General features: G+C 49.9%; 8 protein-coding genes across 8 annotated transcripts; 5 read left to right on the forward strand and 3 right to left on the reverse strand.

Annotated features, from left to right (window-relative positions):
* Positions 1 to 138: 138 nt before the first annotated feature.
* BDW70DRAFT_90056 (calpain-like protease PalBory) lies at positions 139 to 3,286 on the forward strand. The gene is made up of 4 exons (XM_073745153.1): positions 139 to 550; positions 600 to 970; positions 1,050 to 1,275; positions 1,325 to 3,286. The coding sequence occupies exons 1-4, from the start codon at positions 497 to 499 to the stop codon at positions 3,212 to 3,214; spliced, it is 2,541 nt and encodes an 846-aa protein (XP_073593666.1). The 5' UTR covers positions 139 to 496; the 3' UTR covers positions 3,215 to 3,286.
* A 138-nt stretch (positions 3,287 to 3,424) lies between these two features.
* BDW70DRAFT_90071 (uncharacterized protein) lies at positions 3,425 to 5,083 on the forward strand. The gene is made up of 4 exons (XM_073745154.1): positions 3,425 to 3,604; positions 3,668 to 3,768; positions 3,846 to 3,973; positions 4,023 to 5,083. Exons 1-4 carry the CDS (start codon positions 3,502 to 3,504, stop codon positions 4,900 to 4,902), a joined length of 1,212 nt encoding a protein of 403 aa, XP_073593667.1. The 5' UTR covers positions 3,425 to 3,501; the 3' UTR covers positions 4,903 to 5,083.
* A 4,080-nt stretch (positions 5,084 to 9,163) lies between these two features.
* On the forward strand, positions 9,164 to 11,243 carry BDW70DRAFT_90079 (NAD-dependent epimerase/dehydratase family protein). The gene is made up of 3 exons (XM_073745155.1): positions 9,164 to 9,315; positions 9,390 to 9,551; positions 9,618 to 11,243. The coding sequence occupies exons 1-3, from the start codon at positions 9,273 to 9,275 to the stop codon at positions 10,523 to 10,525; spliced, it is 1,113 nt and encodes a 370-aa protein (XP_073593668.1). The 5' UTR covers positions 9,164 to 9,272; the 3' UTR covers positions 10,526 to 11,243.
* Positions 11,244 to 11,453: 210 nt separating this feature from the next.
* BDW70DRAFT_140955 (DNA topoisomerase 1) lies at positions 11,454 to 14,996 on the reverse strand. Its single transcript, XM_073737705.1, has 6 exons — positions 14,656 to 14,996; positions 14,317 to 14,531; positions 12,723 to 14,240; positions 12,433 to 12,672; positions 11,913 to 12,362; positions 11,454 to 11,858 (listed from the first exon to the last, which is right to left on the reverse strand). The coding sequence occupies exons 1-6, from the start codon at positions 14,708 to 14,710 to the stop codon at positions 11,724 to 11,726; spliced, it is 2,613 nt and encodes an 870-aa protein (XP_073593669.1). The 5' UTR covers positions 14,711 to 14,996; the 3' UTR covers positions 11,454 to 11,723.
* Positions 14,997 to 15,305: 309 nt separating this feature from the next.
* BDW70DRAFT_90091 (F1F0 ATP synthase subunit gamma) lies at positions 15,306 to 16,902 on the forward strand. The gene is made up of 6 exons (XM_073745156.1): positions 15,306 to 15,469; positions 15,591 to 16,165; positions 16,215 to 16,327; positions 16,379 to 16,399; positions 16,456 to 16,490; positions 16,544 to 16,902. Exons 1-6 carry the CDS (start codon positions 15,414 to 15,416, stop codon positions 16,632 to 16,634), a joined length of 891 nt encoding a protein of 296 aa, XP_073593670.1. The 5' UTR covers positions 15,306 to 15,413; the 3' UTR covers positions 16,635 to 16,902.
* A 17-nt stretch (positions 16,903 to 16,919) lies between these two features.
* On the forward strand, positions 16,920 to 18,912 carry BDW70DRAFT_140959 (DnaJ domain protein; the record flags this gene model as incomplete). The annotated part of the gene is made up of 2 exons (XM_073737706.1): positions 16,920 to 17,276; positions 17,353 to 18,912. Exons 1-2 carry the CDS (start codon positions 17,028 to 17,030, stop codon positions 18,907 to 18,909), a joined length of 1,806 nt encoding a protein of 601 aa, XP_073593671.1. The 5' UTR covers positions 16,920 to 17,027.
* A 393-nt stretch (positions 18,913 to 19,305) lies between these two features.
* On the reverse strand, positions 19,306 to 21,664 carry BDW70DRAFT_162243 (sugar porter family MFS transporter; the record flags this gene model as incomplete). The annotated part of the gene is made up of 13 exons (XM_073741093.1): positions 19,306 to 19,613; positions 19,673 to 19,952; positions 20,018 to 20,160; positions 20,213 to 20,610; positions 20,657 to 20,667; positions 20,734 to 20,802; positions 20,852 to 20,885; positions 20,945 to 21,143; positions 21,194 to 21,239; positions 21,292 to 21,317; positions 21,372 to 21,390; positions 21,446 to 21,467; positions 21,522 to 21,664. 13 exons carry the CDS (start codon positions 21,662 to 21,664, stop codon positions 19,306 to 19,308), a joined length of 1,698 nt encoding a protein of 565 aa, XP_073593672.1.
* Positions 21,665 to 22,401: 737 nt separating this feature from the next.
* BDW70DRAFT_162244 (F-box protein) lies at positions 22,402 to 23,922 on the reverse strand (the record flags this gene model as incomplete). The annotated part of the gene is made up of 1 exon (XM_073741094.1): positions 22,402 to 23,922. One exon carries the CDS (start codon positions 23,920 to 23,922, stop codon positions 22,402 to 22,404), a length of 1,521 nt encoding a protein of 506 aa, XP_073593673.1.
* Positions 23,923 to 24,115: the final 193 nt, after the last annotated feature.

The raw sequence follows: 24,115 nt of genomic DNA on the forward strand, positions 1-24,115 counted from the left end.
GCTCTGGAGCCGGGGACTCACCTCGGCGCGCATGACGAATCGAGCCGAGGTCCAAGTAGGTAGTGGTCCTTGTGGAGGACTCGAGCTTATCGGCTTGCTTCGACTCTCTGCTTCCCGCTCCCCGCCGAGCAACACCAGCCTCACAACCCACTCGCTACTCGCTAGCTTCTGCTATATGGCACTTCTCCCAGTCGCTTGTTAATATCCCCGCAAGGCTCTAGTGGCCCGTACAGTCCTTGTCTGGTTATCATCATTCCCGATTGCGCCTCCCCTCGTGCTGATCCGGGGAAACGGTCGTTACTGACCTCATCCTGACCTCGGATGTGAGGGGGTTAGGTGATCAGCGGAGACTTTCGGGAAGGGCACAGGCAGATTGAGCACCTGGCTCTCTGATAGGAGCATCTTGTTCTGGATGAACCGTTCTAGGAAGCGTAGCTCTGCTGAAGAGTAAAGACCCCGGTTGTCCATCAAACCGCTATCCCGCTTTGGGATCAGGATGTCTAGGACCTCTAGCGCCCCCTCGCAGAAGTCTTTGATATCGCGAGCACTGGTATTTATTCGAATATCATTCCTTCTATGGGCCACTAACACTTAGCTAGAAAGCAGAACGGGATGTTATTACGGCCTCGTCGCAGTCGCAGGCTTTGGACGCTGCCATTGATGCTGCGGAACATTACATGAAAGCCCTAACTTTGACAAGCTCTCCCAAAGACAGAAATGTCTTGGACGCAAAGTGCAAAGAGTGGCTCACGAGAGCTGAAAAGATTAAAGGGTCTGAAGACTGGCGTTCTGTAGCACAGTCTCGACGGTCAGGGCTTCGTACTCCAGCGTCGACGCGAAAACTCACAACTCGTGAGGACATCATCCTTTTACAGGGCGCCAAGCTGAATGGCTTCATATTTCCCCCGTGGAAAGCAGAACCGAGTCTCACTGAATTCGAGACCGGTACCAACGGAGATGTGTTATTCACGTACGTGGAATCAATTTCTTTTCTACTGGTGTTAAGCTTGAATTGAAAGATATTCTGTGCATATTCTAATAATACGCAGCGATAAGCCGGACCTTCACTTGTCTAACTTGCAGAGAGACATATTTGCTGGCTGGAAACGGCCGCACGAGCTGCTCTCAGGGCAAGTGGACGATGCCGGGATGCCGCTCAACCCCGTAATGACTGTCTCCGGAAACACGGATCTAGTGCAGGACGTGTTGACAGATTGTTCCGTGGTTGCCAGCCTTTGTGCGACGACTTCGAGATCGGAGCGTGGCCTAGACGATGTGAGAAACTTCTGTTGTATGCAAGAATTACGAATGCTGACGCACACAGACTCTACTTCCGATTGTATATCCATGCATCCACAATTCAATGAAATCTGATATTTCACCATCTGGCAAGTACATCTTTCGCTTCTACTTCAACGGATGCTTCCGCAAGGTGGTCATTGACGATCGTTTACCGTCGTCAAAAACTTCGAGGTCTTTGTACATGATTGATCGAAATCATCGTAACTTTATGTGGCCTGCTTTGGTAGAAAAGGCATACCTAAAACTCCGCGGGGGTTACGAGTTCCCTGGAAGCAATTCTGGGACAGATCTATGGGTGCTGACGGGCTGGATCCCTGAGCAAGTCTTTCTCCACAGTGATGAAGTGACTGCTGACCAGATCTGGTCGGACCTCTTCAAATCATTTCATAGTGGGGACGTCCTCTTGACGATAGGGACCGGGAAACTTACGGAGAGGGAGCAGAAAGAGCTGGGCCTTGTTAGCGAGCACGACTATGCCATACTTGATCTGAAGGAGCTCAAAGGACGTCGTCAAATCTTGATTAAGAACCCCTGGGCTGGGACTGACGCTGTGTACCCTGCGCTTTTCGCTGATCCTGAACCATTCCCCAACTCGCCTTTTCTCTCTCCCGGCACGTTCTGGATGGATTGCGAGATGGTTCTTCAAAACTTTGAGAATTTATATCTAAACTGGAATCCCGGAATGTTCGCATATCAGGAGGACATACATTTCACGTGGGATTTGTCAACCGGTAAGGGAATGGCAGGGTGCTTTGTAAAGAATCCGCAGTTTTCAGTTTATACCGAACGTGGCGGGGTGATTTGGTTGTTGCTAGGTAGGCATCTCAGGACAATCGAGTCTCGCGCCTCAGAGGAAGAGAGATACGGATTTATCAGCATATACGTGTTTAAGGGAGGAAAGAGGGTAGCACTCAGTGATGGAGCGCTCTATCGAGGCCCTTATGTCGACTCACCGAACACTCTCATGAAGCTCGATGTTCCCCCAAGAACTACTTATACCGCCGTCGTGTCCGAAGAGTCTTTACCTCGAGTCAGTCAAAATTTTACAATTTCTGCCTTCTCCGATTCACCTGTGCGAATATCACATGCCCCCAACAATTACATGTGTGTGACTAAAGTTCAAGGTTCCTGGACACCGATCACAGCCGGGGGCAATGCGGAATCGGCACGGTACTCGCTGAATCCGCAGTTTAGTATAGCGCTTTCGGACCCAACGGACATTTCAATTGTCCTTGAACCATCAGATCAGGAGCTTGCCACACATATCAAGCTGTTCTGGTCGGGTGGAAAGCGCATAGCCAGAGTCCGCAGCCGCGATATCGTCGCAGATAGTGGTGAGTATCGCCGTGGTGGTTCTTTAGTAGAAAAGCAGGACCTGGACCCAGGGGAATACACCATTGTTGTCTCCACATTTGCTCCTGACCAATACGGATCTTTCACACTCTGGGTTTCGACGAACATTACTTGTGAAGTGACACAGCTTCCATCAGAAGCTGCAGGGCGGCGGGCAGTGTTGTCCGATATTGGAGTCTTACTCCCCGGCCAGGATAGGATGCTTGCTCCCCTAACAACTTCCCGACTGACACGAGTCAAGCTCATTGCAAGGAGTCGAGAGTCCAAAATCGGTAATCGACCTGTTGGTCCCTCGCCCTTATTGATGACCGTCGAGCTTGGTCAAGGGCCGTACAAGGAGATTCTAGCCGCATCAGAGGATGGTGACCATAGCGACTCAATATCTGGCGTCCGAGTGGAAGACTTCGATCTTCAGCCTGGCCTGGAAGAGAGGGGCGGGGTGTGGATTGTGCTTGAGAGAATTGGAGGTCCTGGCGGTCAGGTGGAAGATCATTTTGAAGTGGAAGCTCTAGGAGAAGAGAGGGTGGAGATTGGGGAATGGATAGTTGAAGATGCATAATCGTCGAGATATTTTTACGCTTCTAATATAAACCGCCTTGAATGGGTCATGTCATCGGGAAATGCAGAAACATGTTGGCTCATTGTATTGTTGTAGTGCTCTGACACTATCCATGATAGAAAGGGACGTAGTCACGGTACCTAATGCGGGGAGGCTGCCACAAATTAGCCCCGTCCCGCAGGAACTCTCAAGTCCCAACGTCATCCCCACCTTGAGTTCGTGTGTATCACTGTCAACATACATCCACTAGTCGAAACCTCGCAACCCCAATTCAGAGACGCAGAACTATGGCGAGCAATATTCCCGCTGCATTGAAGTCTGCGGATGTTGGCCGCTTTGCTCTGCGGGCAGCCCAGCTCGAAAAGGCAAAGCCCATCATTGCCTACTGGTGTGAGTCTTATGTGACCTGCGTTTGACGGACTCAGGACTAACAAAGACTGTGCTTCGCCATAGGTAACTTCTACATTGTGAACCAAATCATCGAGAAAGGCCTTCATACCACGGATGAGGAAGTAAAACTGTATACAACGGAGCTAATGGAGAAGCTGGAACACGTACGTTAGCGCGATCACGAAAGTCCTGAGTGTCTCCTTGGGGGGGGGTGTTGCTGACCCAAGTCTCTGTGCTGAAGTTTCAAAATGGAAATCGCGACAATGATGCTATCACGGATTCAATGGCCGCCAGTGCCTATGTGGAGGAGTTTGGCCTTGAAGTCTTTGGTCGTGCAGAAGCCGCTCTGCGGGCCAACAAAGTGACCAAGTTCGTGCGCACTCACCTGAGAGCTGGATATCGAGTTGACTTGGTTCAGACAAACAGCGGATACCTTCCAGGCCGCCGCCACGTTTCTCGAGTTATGCCAGATCTGGAACCCTCTCGAAGCGGAGGTTGCTGCGAAGGTGAAATTCGCCAAGTACCATGCCGTGAGGATTGCGAAGGCGATAAAGGCGGGAGAGGACCCGAATGCAACGAACCCAAGGATTGAGGAACCAGCAGAGGACAGCCTGGTAGAAAAACCAACCGAGTCTAATGCGGCCGCTGCGCCTCCACCTGCACTGTTGCAACCGAGCGTTGAAGACGATCCAGAAGAATCCCAATATGCGCAATCTTCTGGACCGTCGCCTGTTCTACCACAGCCGCCAACAACCCTCAACAAGCTACCATCCGCTACTGAAGAGCCTGCGTCGACTTCTAGTCGGGTTGCAGACGTAGGCTCGGCCGACGATTTACCACTCAACCTTCCATCAACGCCGAATACTTTTGCTTCCTCAGCAGCGCCGAATCTTCCTGATACTCCAACCAACATCGGAGGATACCACCGCTCTAAACTTTCTAACGAATTTCAGTCGTTCCCTCCACCATCTGCGATACCACCTACTAGCTCCTCAACCTCCTCGCATGGTGGTGACTCTTTCTATAACGTGCCAAGCGCCGCTGAATCTTCGCGATTCGTGCCACCCGCCGCGCCCAGTCAAACGCCACGTCCAACACATCAACCTTCACCTATAACAACGCCCCCTGTTGCAGCCCCCGCGCCCTCTACCCAAGCGAACTCTCACGATGTTGATGACCAAGCAATTGCTCTCGCTCAGAAGCATGCCCGGTGGGCTGTATCTGCTCTTACGTTTGACGATGTCAACACGGCGATCAAAGAGCTACGGAACTCTCTAAAACTCCTCGGTGCTGAATAGCCGGACTTTAGGAGGCGTTGCCCTGGGATATGTTAGAGAAATGGAACATGGGGGAGAGAATTGCATAGCGTGACGAGTTAGACAGCGACAACCAGTGTATTTATTCTTATCATATCTTCATTCGACATAATAGCTATCACGATGCAATGACATCGTCTCTTTTAGGACTCGGAGCGAGTCCGACAAGTTCTCTGTGACACCACCGATATCCGTCTTTTCTCCTGTTCACGGGATAGAGCAATCACACTTCTGCTGACCGAGATTGCGATAGCCTCGTTTTCAGATAGCCAACTTCTGGCTTAAGTCTGCGGGAGGAGGAATCAAATTTCTCTCACCCTGTGAGGCGCGCCAATACCCTCTTTCAGCAACACATCTGTCACCATTTACTTCTGTGCACCTTTCCAGGTCGTTGATACACTGATTCTCCTACCGTCCCCATTCACTCATGAGTGATTACTCTTGTCTGCTTGGAACTTACCATCCGCACTTCAGTCACCCTAGCATGGGCGATGAGCTCTTGACGCTCTCCTTTGACCGAAACTCCAGGTATAGATGTTGAAACTTGTTTCTCCCCCGCTATCATGCTTTCTTAACAAAATTTCCATTTGTCAAACCCGAGGATCACTCTACTTTCTTCTGAACATGTTGGGATATTTCAGAGGTGAAATACTTTTTGTGAGCCTCGTAGTACCACGAATAACTGCGTGGAGCAGTTCATGGACGGTCACGGAAAATAGTAGGGGGTTATAGAATCATGCTAGTTGAATAAAGATGATTCAGTTGCTCGTGGTGAAGATGATAGGCATCTTGATGATTCTCGCTGGTGAATTGCTTTCCCTGTCTTACCATGCTTTCTCCTAATCTTGCTTCGGTCCTGTATGGGTCTGTGTGCTGAACTGAGCTGACAATTTGACTCACAATTAGCTGAGTTCTAGTTCTTCTCAGAAAGAAAGCCACCAGTTTTGTGAAGGAAGAGCCCGAATGCTCCCAAAACCGAACCACAACGGTCTTCGCACGTGCCTTGCAATCGAAAAAAAAAATACCCAAAGTTAAAGGGCTCTAGGAAACTGAGTTCACTCTTACCGAGCACTACGACGAATATGACGAGGATGAATATATCGAACCTTGCCGCCTAAAAGAGCTCAAACTTTCAGAGCTCCCAGTTTGCACCTTCCCCGGGTAACGCAAGCTCTCTGATAATTGCGCGACTACACACTAAACCGCAACCGGGATTGCTACCTTTTACCTGTCAAACGCCTTCCACTTCAGATGGCGCCGTGATACCTCTTCCTGGTGACTACCGACAAAAAAGCTTGCCCCGTCTGGTTCAGATCCTGGAACTAAGTTTCCTTGGTCATTACTTCTTGAGATAGGACGTGTTTGCGGCCTCAAGCAGAAGGGGTGGACTCCCATGCTCAAGTGGGAGTTGGAGGTGAAACTGCGATTAGTTGGGATGATCTTTTTGCAGCTGCTCAGCAGGTTATCGCTATGACTTTTGGGGAAACAATCGTGATAGGCTGTCATGCAGTCTATTAGACAATATCCAGGCGGCATGGGTTGCAAAGGGATTTTGTCACCGACCCTTCGATCTTTTCCAAATTCGTGTTGTGCCTTATCTTGAGCAGTAAAAGTCCGAAAACACGGGCACTTTCGATCTTCTTGCTGATGTAAGGGTTGATTGAAATCGCTTGTCCACGCATTGATTTGGTGTTAGACACTATCAGCATCTGGATAGGGAAGTTGTGATATTATGGAATATTGGCAAGACTACTTGTTTCAACTGAAGTCGGACCCTTAGTAGAACATACGGTCCAACATCTTTATATGACTATACTGTAGCTTCTATATGAAGGCTTCCTTAATAATGGTATATCCTTCATTCCTAATTCAATTCGACCGTCGTAGAGCTGGGGCATCTACGAACACTTGGCTACCGTAAAAGACAAACAGGAAGATACGATTGGGCTAGTCTGCTTGACGAACTCTATCAAACTTCAAGCCTGCCTAGTTGCCAACTTACATTACCTAGCTTCACAGCCTAAAACAGTGATCGAGAGACCCAGGAACCCCGAGTTGTCCCTTCTCCGCAGTTCCTAGCCCGTGCCCCGGCGTTAATTTAGGCTGGTATGAACCATGGAACAGAGCAAGCGAAGCTCATTTGGATCGGAGATTTCCAAGACTGACGTCAACAGATCATTTTCAGCAAACAGCTTCCAGAATTCCAAATGTCTATCAGAGACACTGATTACCGCAATTTGATCAACTTCGAGCCAGGCTAGATTAGGACATCAGAAGCGACCCGGCTTAGTCAATTGGAGAGCCCATCAGAAGTCGTCGAGGGGATTGCAAATTGGGCAAATAATATTACAGTTGCTGAGATTAAAATCTCCACTGAACCGCAGATCCTGACTTATTCCCTGCAGATGATCAAGCGGAAAATCCTCCGCTGCGGCGCAGATGCAACGATGGTGCCGATGCAAGTTAGGTAATTAATTTGGAGAAGGATCTAGGAGCTTGACATTGAGTATGGGACAATTTATCCGAATCACGATGCGTTTGACAGTTTGGAAGCATTCAGTGAGGGATGCGATGCCTCTGCATTCTGCGTCTGCATGTCTTATTTGGATTGTCTCCCCGGACTTCGTTTGTTCGTCGGACTCATCCCTGCAGACACAAGGAAGTCGGGCGTTTCGGGGACTAGCGATTGCCAATCTCATGGTTATTGACTCATGATCGACCTCCGCCGCCAACTGCGCAGTGCGTTGCAGGCTGCCAAGTACGCCTGTTGTCTCTATCCGACTAGCGCCGTCGAATTGCCTTATCCACTCACCCCATTGCCTTCCAATCTAGCTTTTGCCTTGCGCGATGATCGTTTATTCCACCAGTCAGCTTTGTGATGAGGGGCAAATAGCATTGTCGATGACAGGAAGGTAAAAAGCACAAGACACAGAGTGGCAGAGGCAGGGAGAATTTAACGACAACTTCTTATTGTAGTAGCCTCGGCAAGTGAGACAGTTCGTCGAGTCTCAATTTTAAGCGTAAAGTCAAAACCAGGCATTGGTTCAGTCCACACTGCACAGTCGCCTGTAGTGGCAAACGGCATCCAAGCTCGAACGCATAGATCATGATCTCTATCTATGGTGACCTCCTCGGAGTTGGATATCAGATATTATGTGGAGTTCATGGTGATAGTTTGCCTGGAACATACGAGTGCCCGTACTCGGTGGTGAGCTCGGATGAACACTCAATCTTTGGGTTTGGTCCTCAATTGTTCCTCAACCATTGCAGGTCGTCTGGTATAAACGCGGCCGGCCGCGTCTCTGGGCTTTGAATACCACTCGAGACGCCTTTAGCACCTGGTACTCGCTCAGCAAAGCACGTACGGACAGTTCGAGGTACTCCGAGTCAAATTTCCTGGGTGGAGCGTTATGAGCAGACGTCCCACAACGCGTCGCTTGGCAGGGGAACGACAGTTTGACCTGTCCTCATGACCAGGAACCCACGATGCCGCCGAAATTTCTAGATGCAGCACTAACGGCGTTCGCTCGGCGATGGCTTGGAAGGGGGAGCGTCATCCCCGTATTCGTGGTGAAGTTGCTTTTTCCGCTGGCTTCCCCAGCAATTGCGGCTTGGCTTTGAAGGGTCGATGGAATGCATTAAACCGGTCGTCATATTATTGAGTTGAAGTCTAAAATGTAGCTATCGCAGACGAATAAGTTCATGTAAGATGATGGCCCGTGGGCGTGTTCATAGTATCCGTAGTACTTGGGTAGTTGGCAGGGGAAAGGGATCAGCGGCCCGCGAAAGAGGCGACGGCGGAGTATATGACCAGGACTACTGTATCCTGGACAGCGACATGGGTCAGTCGTTTAGCTCGAGAGAACCAGCAGGTCAAGTTGACAGAGATTCCTCCGAACGCCCGGGGTGGCCATTGTAAAATCTGATTATTGAAACCGAATCGTCGTCCGCCCGAACGGGTTACCCCCAAACTTAAGGTTCTCCTCCCTCCGTTAGGTATTCTTGTCCTGCTCACGTTTCGTTTCTCCTCCTCTTCTCTCCTTCTTCGTCTTTGTCCTTTTGCATTCTCAAAGGGCGTATACACGCAGTGCTGATTCTCGAAAGCTCCAACGCCGCAACGGAAATCGAGTCCATTATTCAGAGGTACCGTTGGCTTCCCCGAACAGCTCCCGCCATCGCATCAACACCACACTTAGTCTCACCTCCCTCCGTCAACCCCTCCACGTCATTCAAGCCGTACTTGAGTGCGGGGTGCGACAGTCTGCCTGGGCTGTAATCTGTACAATATAATATACGCTTGCAACAAAAAAGAGGCCTCCTGATTTTACATACTTTGTCGCGCCTTTTTCACCATGACCGACAAGAAGCCGTCCGTGCTGATTATCGGAGGGTTGGGTATGTGCACCAAAACTGACCTACCTTTTGTGTTCAGACAGTGTGAACCGTATTTAACCTACGTCGTCATGCAGGATTCATCGGTCGGCATTTGGCCCTTTACATCCACGAGAATAACCTAGCCTCTGAAGTGCGACTCGTGGATAAGGTCTTACCGCAGCTAGCTTGGCTAGCCCCAGAATTCGAAGAAGCTTGCTCCAAGGATAAGTTCGTTCAAGCTGATGCTAGCCGAGAACGTGAGTTCCCATTTTATTTGAGCTGAACTAGATGGAGGGGCCTCAGCTAATGATGTCTTCGTTAAGAGCATTTCCCCCGCATCTTCGATCGCGCCAATGGCGAACAGTTCGACTACGTGATCAACTGCGGAGGTGAAACAAGATACTCCCAGCCTGATGACGTTTACGAGGCCCGGATCTATAATCTCAGCGTGGCTTTGGGTCGCGAGGTGGCTCGTCGAGGCATTAAGTCCTTTGTTGAGTGTTCTACCGCTCACGTCTACAAAGGCGGCTCGACCCCGCGAAAAGAGGGCGATAAAATCCAAGCATGGCACAAGCTAGCGAAATGGAAGCTGAAAGCAAACGACGAGCTGATGAAGACCCCTGGCCTTCATCACGTTGTCTTGCGACTGCCGAACGTTTTTGGCGAGTATGAGTCTGGTTACTTTGCGATGGGAATTTGCCTTGCCCGGGTTTATTTGGATATGCAGAAGGACCTCGAGCTTCTTTACTCCAAGGACCTGAAGACAAATACTCTCTACGTCAAGGATGCCGCCAGCGCTTTATGGAAAGCTGCGGAATGGAGATACAGTGCTCCCACAGATGGCTCCGCCCCAATTCTGTTCAACGTTGTTGATCACAACGATACCCGCCAGCAACATGTGGCTGATGCTCTTACAGAGGTGTTCGGTCTGAAGTGTTCATTCCTAGGTTCCCTGGCGTCCCAGTTCGCAAAGTTGAACCTGGATGACGTGGTTGACGATATGAACGAGGTGTCATTACAGGGCTGGTCAGACCTGATCGAAGAGAAAGGCATTACACGTCCAGGGCCGATTAGTCCTTTTATCGAGAGGGATGTACTCCAAGACCAGGATATGTCGCTTGATGGTACATTATTCGAAACAACCACCGGTTGGAAACCAACCAGGAACTTCGGCCCCGACAGTGTTCGAGACATGGTCGAGAGTTACAAGCGCATGGGCTGGTGGCCATAAAATATTGCGCAACGCTAACGTATTTCCTTGACCATATCGACACCTATTGACGTGTCAAACCTTCCCTCCAGCGCAGAGAACGACGGACACCGTTAATGACCTTTCCCTGATACGAAAGCCATGGTGCTCAAAAGCCGCGTATGACTACGGAATCTGCATCACCCTACCATAGATCAATTCGACCCAGGGATCTTTCGACCAAAAGCACGTGCCCACATATAGAACGCATTCTCCTCGCCTTCTCTCTCGTTTTGTGAACAGCCAATCGACGCACCCCGGCGGCCAGTCTGTAATTTATAATCTTTCCTTTTCATCTTTCCTTTCGCTTTGTTCTCAATCTCTCCAGCTGGCTGGAACACTGGCTCTGTTCCGTCTTGATTCAGATTCTTGCAAAGACACTTGTCTGTGTGCTCTCAGCTCCCTGAAATATTTTCGCTTACATCTTTTCCTGTTCGCACAAGAACATACCACTTCTGCTATTTACTTCTATATGAGCGTTTCATCCTGATTTTGAGCCAGTCATGTCAGTGTCATATCATGCATGCATGTACTGTTAGAATTGGTCTGTTGAACGGAGTGCATTTATTCGTATTCCTGGATTAAGAATTTTCATCTCATTTTTGAATCTCTGGTTTCCTACGATGTACTTTACTTTTAATGGGACTCATCTACGTCACTTGAAACGTGCTTAGACTGCGCTTTTCCAAAAGGTATGTAAGAAGGGGAATTGAGGGGTCCCTTTGCTGGGTCAGCTAGGAAACGAAAGGTTGAGACCGAAACAGACGGGATCTGGACTTGATATATGGCAACTTGGCAACTATAGACAAGCCTTAATGGGATGCTGGTCAATTAGTAAAGGTTGAGATCTTCTATTCGTAAGATAAGCTAGCTAACGCTAGATGGATCTCCTTGTAAAATGTAGTATTTAGAGCAGTTTACCGCATGTCTTCTTTCGCTTATGATCTCCCATGGCCAAAGGGTCGAACCACAGGTTCGAACGGAGGAAAAAAAAGTTGAAAATTTCTACTGAGGCAATCGTGTGACAAAAAGTCTGTGGTTTACATATAGGCAGAGTAGGAATAGAAACATTGGAGAACAAACAAAGGCAGCGTTGCTTGGATATGCGTGAGAGTTTAACAAGAGAAGTAATGGCAGCGGAGGTAAATCAAATATCAGGAAAAGCCAAATGCAGTTCATATCAAAACTCCCAGTTCTCATCGACGGACTTGATGGCCCACTCAAACTTCTCCCGCAGAGACTTTGAGAAGAACTTTTCTATTGGGACGTTGAACTTCTTGCTGAAGACGACCGTGAGTCTAGGATCGATATAATTCTGCTCAGGATTAGCTATTGATTAAATCGAAAGTGTATGTAGCGGTTCACTCACAATCTTCGAGGTACCAAGGGCCACTTCCTTATTATCTTCCTTGTCTTGGGCCTGGAGCTCCATGTTCTCGATACGCTGCTGGAGTTTAGCAATGGATGCCTCCAGTTTCTCGACGGTTGGGCTTCGGCCTTCAGCTTCCACTTTGCCAGTTTTGTTCTCCTTGTTGAACTTTTTCTCTAATTCCTTGACAGCCTCCAACCGGGTTTCGAGCTCACTCGCCTTCATCTCTTTCTCACCTTCGGCTAAAAGCTTTTCGTTATCCTTCTCGAACTTTTTCTTGATCTTCTGCGCTTGCTCCTCAATCAGGAAAGCCTGGTGTTCCTTAATCCACTCCTTATCGATGTCTTCATCCAATTCAAAGAACTGGGAACCCTTCTTTTTCTTTAAAGACGGATCGAGGTCGAGCATCATCTGCTTAAGACGCCATTTCTGATAGCGCTGCCCCTTGATCTGCACAGGAGTGAAATAGTTAGCGGTGTCTGCGACCTGGACCTCGGAATTCAACAGGATTTGGACTCACTCGCTCGCTCATCTTCTCCATTTGGTGCGCATGAGCTGCGCCAACTGTGCGCTTGTGATTACACAGAATGGCAACCTTTCGGTTCGCGTCATTGTATGCCTTGACCTTTTCTGCATTGCTACCGGTAGCATGCATTGACTTGAGGAGTTCGGACATTGTGTGGGAAGCGTTGTAGGTACGGAACACCTTTGCGGTTAAGCCTGGCATATACTGGGAGAGATGTTTATTGAGGGCAGATGTCTAGAGAAATTAGCGAACCTTTGCTTGACGCTCCCCGGGAAAAGGCTTACCGTCAACCGATCAAAAATCTCGTCACCTTCCTTCTTGGGAGGCTTCTTGAAGATCTTCAGGTTTTTGAAGACTTGGGGATCGACTTCGACCTCGTCGTAGAAGCGGATGCTGTCCTTACCGAGAAAATCGAAGATCACCTTGTTCGGAGGTTTGAGCGTGACATTCTCATATTTCAGAGAGCAGCAGCCAACCGTTTCAGCCTCGTCTTCGCCCTTCTCATTGCCAGCACGAAGAGCAAACTGGTCAATAAGATAAACGGCGGTGGCCTTTTGTCGCTCTACCATCAACTCGTGCTTTAGATTCTTCTGATAATCCTTGCGAATCCGAGCAATATGTTTCTTGAGTTCGCGGGCTTTCTCGAATTTCTTGTAGTCACTCTGACCCTTAACGTCGGAGTTGGCCGCAAGCATGACGTATTTGTAATTGCCATTGATGTTCTCCTGCCACATGGCTAGCCAGGTGCCTTCCTGGTCATGCTTCACTTCTTTCCACTTGTGGCCTTCGGGTGGAGGGGGAACGCGCGCCTCTTTGCCGATGTTTATGGTGATCTGCTCGGGCTGAACTCTAGCCTTTACACGACCTGTCTTAGGGTGCTCACCACGACCGCGGAAAAGGGAGGGAGGCTCGACTCGGAAGTTGCCAACTTTCTGTTTGCGACCATCCCACATGCAGTACATGTAGGGAGCCTCCTGTGCATCCTTCTCGGCCTTCAGACGTTTCTTCTCAGCGGGTGGCAGCGCCTTTTTCTCCTGACGTTGTGCATCATAGTATTGGAAAATTGGCTGGAAATCGCACTTCGAGAACTCCTTGATATCGACCTTGTTACCCTTCTGATCTTTCGCGCCGCCAGTCTTTTTGAGGATTTCCTTGAAATCTGCAAAGAAGTTCTTCTGAAACGTGGGATTTTCAGTATGCTGAGTCGAGTTTAACATACTGCCAAAAAAGCCGGCCACTTCTTCTGCGTCAGGGTGAAGGTCGACAGGAATGCCGTCATATTTCATCTTGACGTGTTTGGGAAGCGGTTCATACGGGGGTGGGAAAACTACGCCGTTGTGCTCAAGAGTGGTCCATTTGATTGTTCCATCGCCCTTGGTTGGGTCCTCCCACCACCTGTATTCTTCCTCCTCTGGCTCCTCAGCTTCTTCGCTTTCCTCCTTCACTGAGGTAGCCTTCGCGTTCTTCTTTGCTGGGGTTGACTGCGCTGACTTTGGCTCGGCCTTTATTTGTTTCAGGGTTTGCTTAGCAGAGGCGGGATCTTTCTTCACTCCATTTGCTTGCTTTTTTCCAGAAGCCGCTGACTTGGTGGCCTGTCCAGATGGCTTCGCATCCCTTTCTCCCTTGACCTGAATCTTCTTTTTTTCGGCAGCTAATTTCCTTTCAATTGGAACATCGGAGTCGGATTCTCCGCCGATTGCTGTTTCCGAAGCCTTGGGAAGCTTCCGCCCATTAAGTGCGAGTGGTACATCGTCGTCAGTCTCCGGATCCTCGTGTTTCACCGAAGTGCGTCGACGCTTGCTCTGCCGGGGTGTCAGCCGCTGAAGCAAACAACGATGGCAAAAATGCCGTAGTGATCTGGGTGGTGGGTGGCCGTACCAGAGGCTCGTCCTCCTCACTGCTTTCGGGCTCCGCGTACGATTGCGCCTGATTGGCACTTGATCGCGCCTTCCTCTTGCTTGCACTGGCGCCGTTCGCATCGTTCATTTCAACGTCCTCGTCTTTCTGCACCGGCCCAAATCTGATAGAGACACCGGGGTCGACATAACCGTTGGTGTCCGCTGCGCCGTTCACCTTCACGTCCGATTGACCACCTGTTTTCGGAAGAAATATTAATTAATATTGAAGTCGACGAGGTAAAAAACCGAGTAAGATATCAAGGAAAGGCGGGAAAAGAGGCAGGCGCATCAGATTCGACAAGAACAAGCCGCGACTTACCAGAAGATCTACCGTTCATTTTGACGAGTGGGGTATCATCGTCTGAAGAGCTCATGGTTCTAGTAAACCGACAGACAGTAGTATATCGGGAAGCGATGGGAGGGAGTAAACGGGTTCTGGACGCAGCGAGATAGCGATCTAATCTGTAGAGCGACGCTGGCGCTCGAACAACTTGACGAAGAATGAAGTCAATAATGAATCAACCAATGAAAAGGGAGGAATGCTTGAAGTAAGAGAAGTGAAAAGAGAGCGGAAAGGGTAAAAAAGAGAGAGAAATTGGGTGCGCCGGGATAAGAGGAGAGCAGAGAATGAGGCGCACACGAGTGTCAAGTGAGTCGAGGTGAGAGGTAGAGAGGAGGAAAGGAAACGAATGGAAAGCGAGGCGTTCTTTAGAGGTTATTGGGGCCTGAGGCGATCCGGGCCTCACCCTGTTCCTCCGTGACCATTCAGCCACTCTGATTGCAGCAAAATTGTCGCCTAAATTCTCAGGTTATAAAGACATGAGCCTTGGCCGGTAATCCGGGTGACGGTCACGAGACTGCGTCAGTGGTCCTTCTCGCCAGCCTAGATAGCTTCCTGACTAGGACTAGTCTTCCGGGTGTCGGAAGAACAGAAACAGGAGTTGAATTCGTCCACTTCCCTTCATCTACTGTTGACCACCTCCGCCGGCGATTGAACCCCGTGGTGTACCATCCTCGCCGTCTTGTCGTTCTATCACCGGATATACCTTTCTCTTAGTCACACGGTCCATTATCGCGATGCTTACCCGCGCTGTTCGTCCGGCTGTCCGGGCTGGTGCCGCTGCGGTCACCCGGTAAGTTCTCTTCCGGCAGTCAACCTCCCCGCAGAACCTACGATCGTTTGCGATGAAGCGATAGGAATCGCTTGCTAGCAGATACTCCGAGGTCTGGCGACGGTTACTGATGTTGTTGAAGCACTGCGCCTCCCAATGCCGCCAACTTCGCGACCCTGCGTGAAATCGAAGGCCGTCTCAAGTCCATCAAGAACATCAAGAAGATCACCAATACCATGAAGGTCATTGCCTCTACCCGTTTGACCCGCGCCCAGAAGGCCATGGACGACTCCCGTGCCTACGGTCAGACCTCCAACACCCTCTTCGAACAGGCTGAGACCAAGGCCCTCGAGGACAAGAAGACCCTGCTCGTGGTTGCTAGCTCCGACAAGGGTCTCTGCGGTGGTATTCACTCCGGTCTTAGCAAGGCCGCTCGCCGCGCTCTCGAGGCCAACCCCAACTCTGACCTCGTGGTTCTCGGCGAGAAGGCTAAGGCCCAACTTTCTCGTACCAACCCCAACGCCATCGTCCTCAGCTTTGCCAACGTCTGCAAGGATATCCCCACCTTCGCTGACGCCCAGGCTGTTGCCGACCAAATTGCTCTGCTCCCCACCGACTATGCCAGCGTTAAGATCATCTACAACAAGTTCGTCAACGCCCAGAGCTACGAGCCCGACACCGTCGAGGCCTACTCTGAAGAGGCCATCACTCAGTCCCGTTAGTTCCGGTCTCCATTCCAGAAGCTCTTCTGTGCTGATTGTTGTAGCCAACTTCTCTGCGTACGAGGCTGATGAGGAAACACTCTCCAACCTCCGCGAGTACGCTCTTGCTAACAGCCTGTTCTGGGCTATGGCTGAAGGCCACGCCTGTGAGATCTCGGTAAGTTTGTCTTTATGATACGCTTAGACAATAATACTAATTCAATAACAGGCTCGTCGCAACGCTATGGAGGCAAGTATCCTCGAAGAACGTGTAGTGGCGATATTATTAAACTAACCTTTTTTCAGAACGCCTCCAAGAACGCTGGTGAAATGATTGACAAGTGAGTATCAGCGAGATTTCTGCGACCGTATCAGTGTTCTAATTCCATTGCAGGTTCCAGATTCTGTACAACCGTCAGCGTCAAGCCGCCATTACCGGTGAACTGGTCGAGATTATCACCGGTGCCGCCGCCAGCGCTGAATAGATGCTGTTATGATATCACTTGGGAGGCAGTCACCTTATGTAGACTACTCTCACGTACCTAGATTCTCACCAACCTGTAAAATCTATCTCTTTACATTTCATTTGTACCATGACTTTTGGTTGTCCTAAAAAATAGCTGCAAACTGCATGATCTAAACTCAGTCCTTTCACTATTAACCTTTCGCATAAGCTCTGGATTAGAGTCGTCCTAGCTGTCTACAGATTTGCGGATTTGACATACTCCTCCTTAAAAAGGTCTCAACTGTCTGCGAGTCACTCGGTTATTCTTTTGCTACCTAGGATGAAATTGGCATCGTCATCAAACAGCCACTCACGCCTTCCTTGAATCTCACTGAAGTGAACCCTGCTCTCCTCAATTTCCCGGCATGACCTTATGGGCCAACACTCACAACAATTCCATTTGACCAGCCCGCGTTTCTCTCTTAATATTTGCCTTGAAACACTCATCGAACTCCTGAAAATGGCGAGCTCGTCAAGACTACGAATGATAAACTGCTACGACATTCTGGAGATATCACCAGATACATCTTTGAAGGACATCAACAGTGCCTACAAGAAACTCGCTTTGAAGCACCATCCAGACAAAACAAAAGGCGATGACCCTGCTATCAAGTTCCAGAAGGTAAACACCAGTCTCCGTCTTCGGTTCCTCCTTCTATTTTGCAAAGCGAAAACGAAGAATAACCACATGCCAACAGATCACCGAAGCCGTCGAAATTCTCCGGAACCCTACCACCCGCCGAGAGCACGACATGCAACTCGGTCGGAGATACAGACCCTACAGCGAGGAGGAACGTCTCTTCACTAGCCCTGATTACAAGGGATGGAAGCCCAATGGCATATATGGGGACACCTCTGTCCGCAAGGATCGGTACATGTTCAGCTTTGGCGAGAGCGTTCATATGAAACCCCAGTCCAAAGAATCGCAGGAAGAAATAGCTCGTTGGGAGATAACCCGCGAAGATGAGGTAGAAAGAGAGAATCAGGAGAAAATCCGCCGAGCCGCTGAGGAATCTGCCGCTGAAGAGTCAGAAGCAATACATCAGAGGGCCTGGTATTCCGTCTGGAACCATCCCGAGTCGCAGGAAGAACTGCCTCGCTTCGACAGAGCTCGTGAAGCAAGCGCAGAGACAGAGGAGCAGGAAAATATTCGTATACCTGCTGCGAAATTTATCGCTGATGATTTAACGGAGGATACAGATTGTCAGAAGGCCTGGCGGTCTGTCCTGAACTCAGACGAACAACCTTTTGACGTGCCAAGGCAAACATACAACGGTAGAGCATACAATGGACTTTGGCCAGTTTGGTGTGCTGGAGTAAGGCCTAACGAGGAATCTCATGGCGTGCTCAAAACTGATCCTGTTGGCGAAGCTGGGATTGGCCCTGAAGCGGAAGTTAGAGAAAAACATGAGCATGAACTTGATCCTGACGCCCAGTCCGAGACTGATGGCAATTGTAACATCGCATCTGGATTAAGATTCGACCTTGATGCTGCTCCGAACGTCGTCCCTGATACTGAAGGTATTGCCAAGTTTGGAATGCAACCAGTGGATGTGCTCAAAGCCGACCGAGACCGCGACGAGCACACTTCTATTCATATGGAATCACACCAGCGCAACATAGAAAAAGACCTGCCTGCATCCGACTATTCGGCAGGCTACACGATGAGTGGTGCCTGGCCCTGTTCAAGTGAAGACACTCAAGTTAAAGCAAACGCAATTTCCAGCGGAGACACAGAAGACGAAAGCGCTGGCTCTATTTACTATGACCTTAGTGATGCACCACCGTATCGTTCATGTCATTCAGAAAACGAAGACCACCATGACCTCTGTACCGAAGAAACATCCAGCGTGCATCACAGCGATGCTTCGCCAACCCCTGTGTGGTATGACTTCGCCGAGTTCGACGAAGCGAACGTCTACCCCTACTTAGCTTCTTTCATCCCATACTTCACCTCGAAATTAGCTGACAAGCGTGGCCGTTATAGCAAGGAGGATTTCTACGGTGAACTGAAAGGCATGATTATGGAGACATACTGCGGTTGGCTTGAGACTGTGCGTATGACCATTCCAGGTGCGGCAAGCTCAACGAATGCCCTTGACCCCATTGGGTGCCGCCATTTAGGCTACTGGAAGAAAGACTTGGGGCACGAGGAGTGCGAGGAGTGCGATTTGTGGAGGCCGATATATACCCTTGTCTGCCCCGGTTGCGGGATTAAGAGGTGCGTAAGGTGCAAATTCAATGAAGCTGAATAATCCGACACTATAACTTACACTGTATCATGAGACGAGGCTTAAGAAGGTGCAAGAAGGGCTGAATAGTATATTAAATTATACTATTCACTTAGTGGTTTCCATAACTTCTTGATTAATTGTTCGTCTGGACATATATCATTGTTAATCCTGCATAACCATGTACAATACCAGGCTTGTCTGTTGGCCTAAGCATGGGCCGGAAGGCGAGTGTGACAATTGAGTAAGGCAACCAAATCGAATATCCAAGTGAGACAATAACAAAGATTCACCAAAAAAGATGATGATAGTATTTCGTCCCCATGCGCTAGCCAACAAATGGTATTCAACGCGAAGCTACTCCCATCGTCCACTACTACCCAGCTCAACTCACCCAAGCAATAAAACCAGAAGCCAATCTCACGCGTTCTTCGGCTCCACCTCTGCGAAAGTAGCCCCAGACCTTTCAGAAAACCTGGCTAACGCCTCATCAAGCCCGATTTCGCGTGAGATCTCAGCCTGTCGCTCATAATCCGCAACGGCTGTGCCCTCCGAACCGAAGATAACATCCATTTCCTCGAGCGAGACTTGTTTCGTCTCGGGGACAAAGAAGAAAATGAACAGCGCGCCGAGTGTCGTCATTAAACCGAGAAAAATGTATGTGCCGTACCGGATGCCCGCGAGCATGTCCGGGGTCACTTGGCCGACGATGAAGTTGTTCATCCAGTCTGAGTACCGTCTATTAGCAACGTACCTAGAGAACGAAGGAGATCGATAAGAGACATACTAGCCGAAGCGCCCAAACTCGTCCCAATCGCACGCACGCTAAGTGGCCAGATCTCAGCGATGATAATCCAGGCACAAGGGCCCCACGAGTAACCGAAGTGGATGACGAACAGCCAGACCATGGCAACGGCACCCCAGCCTGCGGCGCGGTGCGACTCCCACTGCGTTTCGTTCTCGGCGAAAATCCCCGCGATGATGAAGTGGCAGGCTGCCATGCCGATGGCGCCGATGACTAGGATGGGTTTGCGACCGACGTTGTCGACCCAAATTACGGCTGGAATCTGAAGATGTGTTAAAAATTGGAACAGATAGTGGGGGCGTAATGAATGAAGGGGAGGAGCCTCACTGTCGCAAGGAACATTGCTACGCCGACGACGCCTGTGGCGAGGAGTGACGTGGTGTTGCTGCTCATTCCGAGTTGTTCGAAGATGGTGGGGGCGTAGTAGAGGATCGCATTGACGCCTGTCCATTGCTGGAAAGTCATAGTGACTTGAAGACGCGTTAGTTAAGTGTTGCGATAATGGTCAGGGTGAAAGCATACCTGTAGCAACAATCACCCGTTTGAACATGGGCCAGCTGGTGAAGAGACTCTTGTAACCGGCAGCTTCAAGCTTCAGATAACTCCAGAGACTGGTCCTCTCCAGATGAGGGAACCTTTCCTTCTCAGTACGTTTTTCGAAGACACTCTGGGCTTTGATCTCTAGAAACTCTAGCTGCAAGACAGGGTCGTCTGCCTCCAACCCACGAAGGCTTCGAAGGACCTTGAGAGCTTCTTCTTCTCTGCCATGGTGTACAAGCCAGCGAGGAGAGAACGGCATAAAGATCATGCCGACTCCTAGGATGACTGCTGGGACGAGTTGAAGAGCCAAGGGCAAGAGCCACGCAGCATCTTTTTGAGTCTCACCAGTGCCACCGATGTGGTTTGTTCCGTAGTTTATCCTGGGGTTGTTAGGTTGCGAGAGAATAAATCGAGACGAGGACCTACCAGAAGGAGACCTACCCATACGGTTAGCGACATGTCACAAAAGGGAATAAGCCTGTTCTAGGCGTGAGAGAACTGACCATGATTCCGAAGGTGATTGCGAGCTGCTGCATGGCAACCAAAGAGCCTCTTACCTCAGGCGGTGCTATCTTCAAGAAGTTAGATAAAAGCTGAAATACATCGTCGGAAAGAAAATACTTCAGCGTTGTACATGGGAACACTCATTGAGAGACTAAGAGACACAGGTTAGTGACTGGCAGCCCTAATATACGCGGCCATGGGTAAATGTACCTTCCCACACCCATACCCGTGACAAATCGACCTCCCAAAATATTCGATGAGCTTCCGCTGCCGGCAGCCGCGGTAAGCTGAATCACGACGCCGATACAGAAAATGCATACGTGCGCAAGGATCGTGTATTTTCGGGAGAATCTTTCGCAGAGCACACCGGAATATAAAGCGCCAAGCCAGGCACCAAGTTCGAGGATAGCTGCACTTGATTAGCCTAGGCTGATAGAATAACAAGTGAGATGGTCATACATGTAAGCCATCCTTTCTTTGTCTCGTTTGTGACCGCATCTCCCATCTGAAGGCTGTCAGTACGGGAAGGGGCTTGCTGATGAGAAGCGAGCGCTTACATGCTCCTCAAAAGAGTGCATAACCACTAGGATAATAGTACGTTAGCTCGGTCCAAGTAATCGTATAGTTCTTGACTCACAGACGCCAGAGAACACGCCCTTTTGGGAGGGAAAAGTTAGCTAGTGATTCTATATGAATTTCTGAAGCCACTACCTGGTTATAACCGTAGAGGAGACTGCGACTAAGTTAGCGATCGTCTTCTGAGGATAGCGGTAGATTAGAGTAGTACCCTCCAAGACAAGCGAACATCGCGACACCAAAGACCTTTTTATTCTGTATCAAACCCGGGAGCCCAGATGAAGCCTTCAATTTGGCCTTGCGGATTTGCGCGGCGGCGTCTAAAGCCGCCGAGGTATCGCCGGCGCCGCCCATGTTGTGCAATAGAGTATGACAGCAAGACGAGAAACCGAGACAGAATTGAGATAGAACGACAGCTCACGCCAGCGATGCACTAAGGCGGATGGTGCACGGTTTTCATACGAAATGGCAGACATGATTCCGGCTATTCTTGAGACGCTTCTCACACTAGAAGCCTGCTTTCGCAAGAATTCCCGGCGTCACGTCCGGCCACTCGGTAGTTGACCAAGACCTAGGCCATGCCATAATTCGTCCGTGATCGGCATCGCCTGTCAGCAAGCGTGCGGGTGGTTGGCCCCCGCGCCCACTAGTCTTGATTCCCGGCTGAATCCCCGGATAAATTAACCTGGGGTGGAAAAACTCCACATGGAGAAATCCAGATTCAGTGGGGAGACGACCGTGGCCAGTAGCATGGTGCGAGTGGAGAGGATCGGGGAGAACGCTACAGTTGCGGACAAGATTGGAAGGTCGGTAGGATTTATGAGGGAAGACCTCGCCCGGGTAAAGCCGTCCGTGAGCTGACGGGCCCAACCAGAGCCCGTCAAAGGCCACCGCGGGTATGGATGCAGCATCAAATCTACCTAGCATTTCAAGTGGCCAACTTGGTGCCGTAGCCATGCAGGTCGTAGTGTCAACCTCTATCGAGAGGATTAAGAAGCCAAAAGCTTGTTTTAGGCGAGCGTACTCTGAATGTGTCCCGAATATACCACTATCTTGAAGAAACCCCAAACTCTGCCGGCTATATGCAGGGCTTACTTATCAAACCGGTAAATGAGCAGTTCGCGGTTACCGTTCTCGCCCAGGAGGTAACGTTCGGTTCCGCATATCTTCCCCTTGCCCGTAAGCTCAAACACATCGGCGTGCTTCAGAGTAATCGCCGACGATGGGGTCCGAATACTCAGTGAAGCTTTCAAGTCAAAAGGCCAAGTGGCTTGGGATAGATGAAGACAGAAGCCTACTTGGGCTTTTCCATCCCATGACTCTGAGATGGTGGTATACCACGGCTCGTCGCAGACCTTGAGAGTGAGGGGGCTTGCCTGCAAGCTGCTATTCCCTCGATACGGTGGCAGTATAAGGTCGAGGTTTTGTCTATAGCAGGGTCCGTAGCCATTAACCGGGATGCTCGTCACCTGGACTTGCGACGTCCATTCAGCGGGTCCAACGAACCGATCCACGGGGCCTGTGCATAAGTTCTCAAAAATCTCTATTGATTGATTGTCTTCCGTAATATTCAGCCACTGTATGCCTGGGAGACCTCGTTGTCTGACGGAGTAGAATCCTAGCTCTCTGAAACCAAATCGTGACACAATGGAGGGGCCCGAATCTTCACCATCTACCCGCAAGCGCCCAGTTGGGTCCAATGAGGGCCTATATGAGGACGGTTTAGATATATCCCATATCGACAATGACTCTATCGGAGCATCCTCATCCGCAGTGTACAGACTGCGATTGGGCTGCCAGATGTAGATGGCATAATGGGTCTGACTATGGGTCGAGTAGAAGCGGTCTCTTTCGCTGAGTGGATGCCCGAGAAACATGATCTTCCACTCATTGCGAAAGGTTATACTCCAGCGGCTGGACTCCTTGCGCACGTCGAAAGAAGAAGCAAAATGACGATGGACACCGTCGCTGTCGTTCAACCAATGGAAGGCTTTCGGCTCCGCCCATTCAACAACCAGGACCTGTCTCTGTAGTCTGACTCTTCGGATTACCTTTCCCCTGATAATGAATGGCACCATAGACTCCCTGCCGCTATCAAGGTCCATAAGGACTAAGCAGGCATGGTCGGCGCTTGGGTAGACTAACAGACCCTCATCATACGACCAAAAAGACTCCGAGAAAGGCAGATCTACCCGCTGCATTAGATGGCTGGCATGGATGTCCCAAGGTTGTACCTGGAACCATTCTCTTTCGCCGGATATACTGAATTCTTCACACAGCCTAAGCCTCTGAATTGATCTGGGCTTCCCACGAGTGAGGTGATCATACCTCGAGGTGATCCGATCGAACAGCAAGCGCCAGTATTCGCTATTTTTTGAGTCTTCCAACAGGCCATGACGGCCATAGAGTTCTCTGACTTCCTTTGCCAGTGGAAACAGCTTCTTCAGCAGTGGTATCAAGATTGCCGGATCTCTGAAAGCCTCATTCCATAACCGTGAGACCCGTCGGCAACGAATTATTTCACTAGAGTCGAGATAGTCTAGGACCATACAGAAGAGCTCATGAGGCAATAGAGGGAGGTCCAAGCCATGGGAAGTCTGTGAGTCTGGCATCGTGATTATTTGCATGGCAATTGCGGGGTAGGGATTCCTAGACTCGTATCTGTTGTAACAATATTACGGATTATCTGTTGACAAACTCATCCGAGCTCGTGGGCAGTGAACCCAATAAAGTGATGATTCAGAAAGTGAAATATAGAAAGTGAATACATGCGGAAGATATAGTGTGATATCAAAAACTGCGGGG

Source organism: Aspergillus foveolatus (assembly GCF_047715535.1).
Source record: "Aspergillus foveolatus strain CBS 279.81 unplaced genomic scaffold BDW70scaffold_46, whole genome shotgun sequence".
Lineage (NCBI taxonomy): Eukaryota > Fungi > Ascomycota > Eurotiomycetes > Eurotiales > Aspergillaceae > Aspergillus > Aspergillus foveolatus.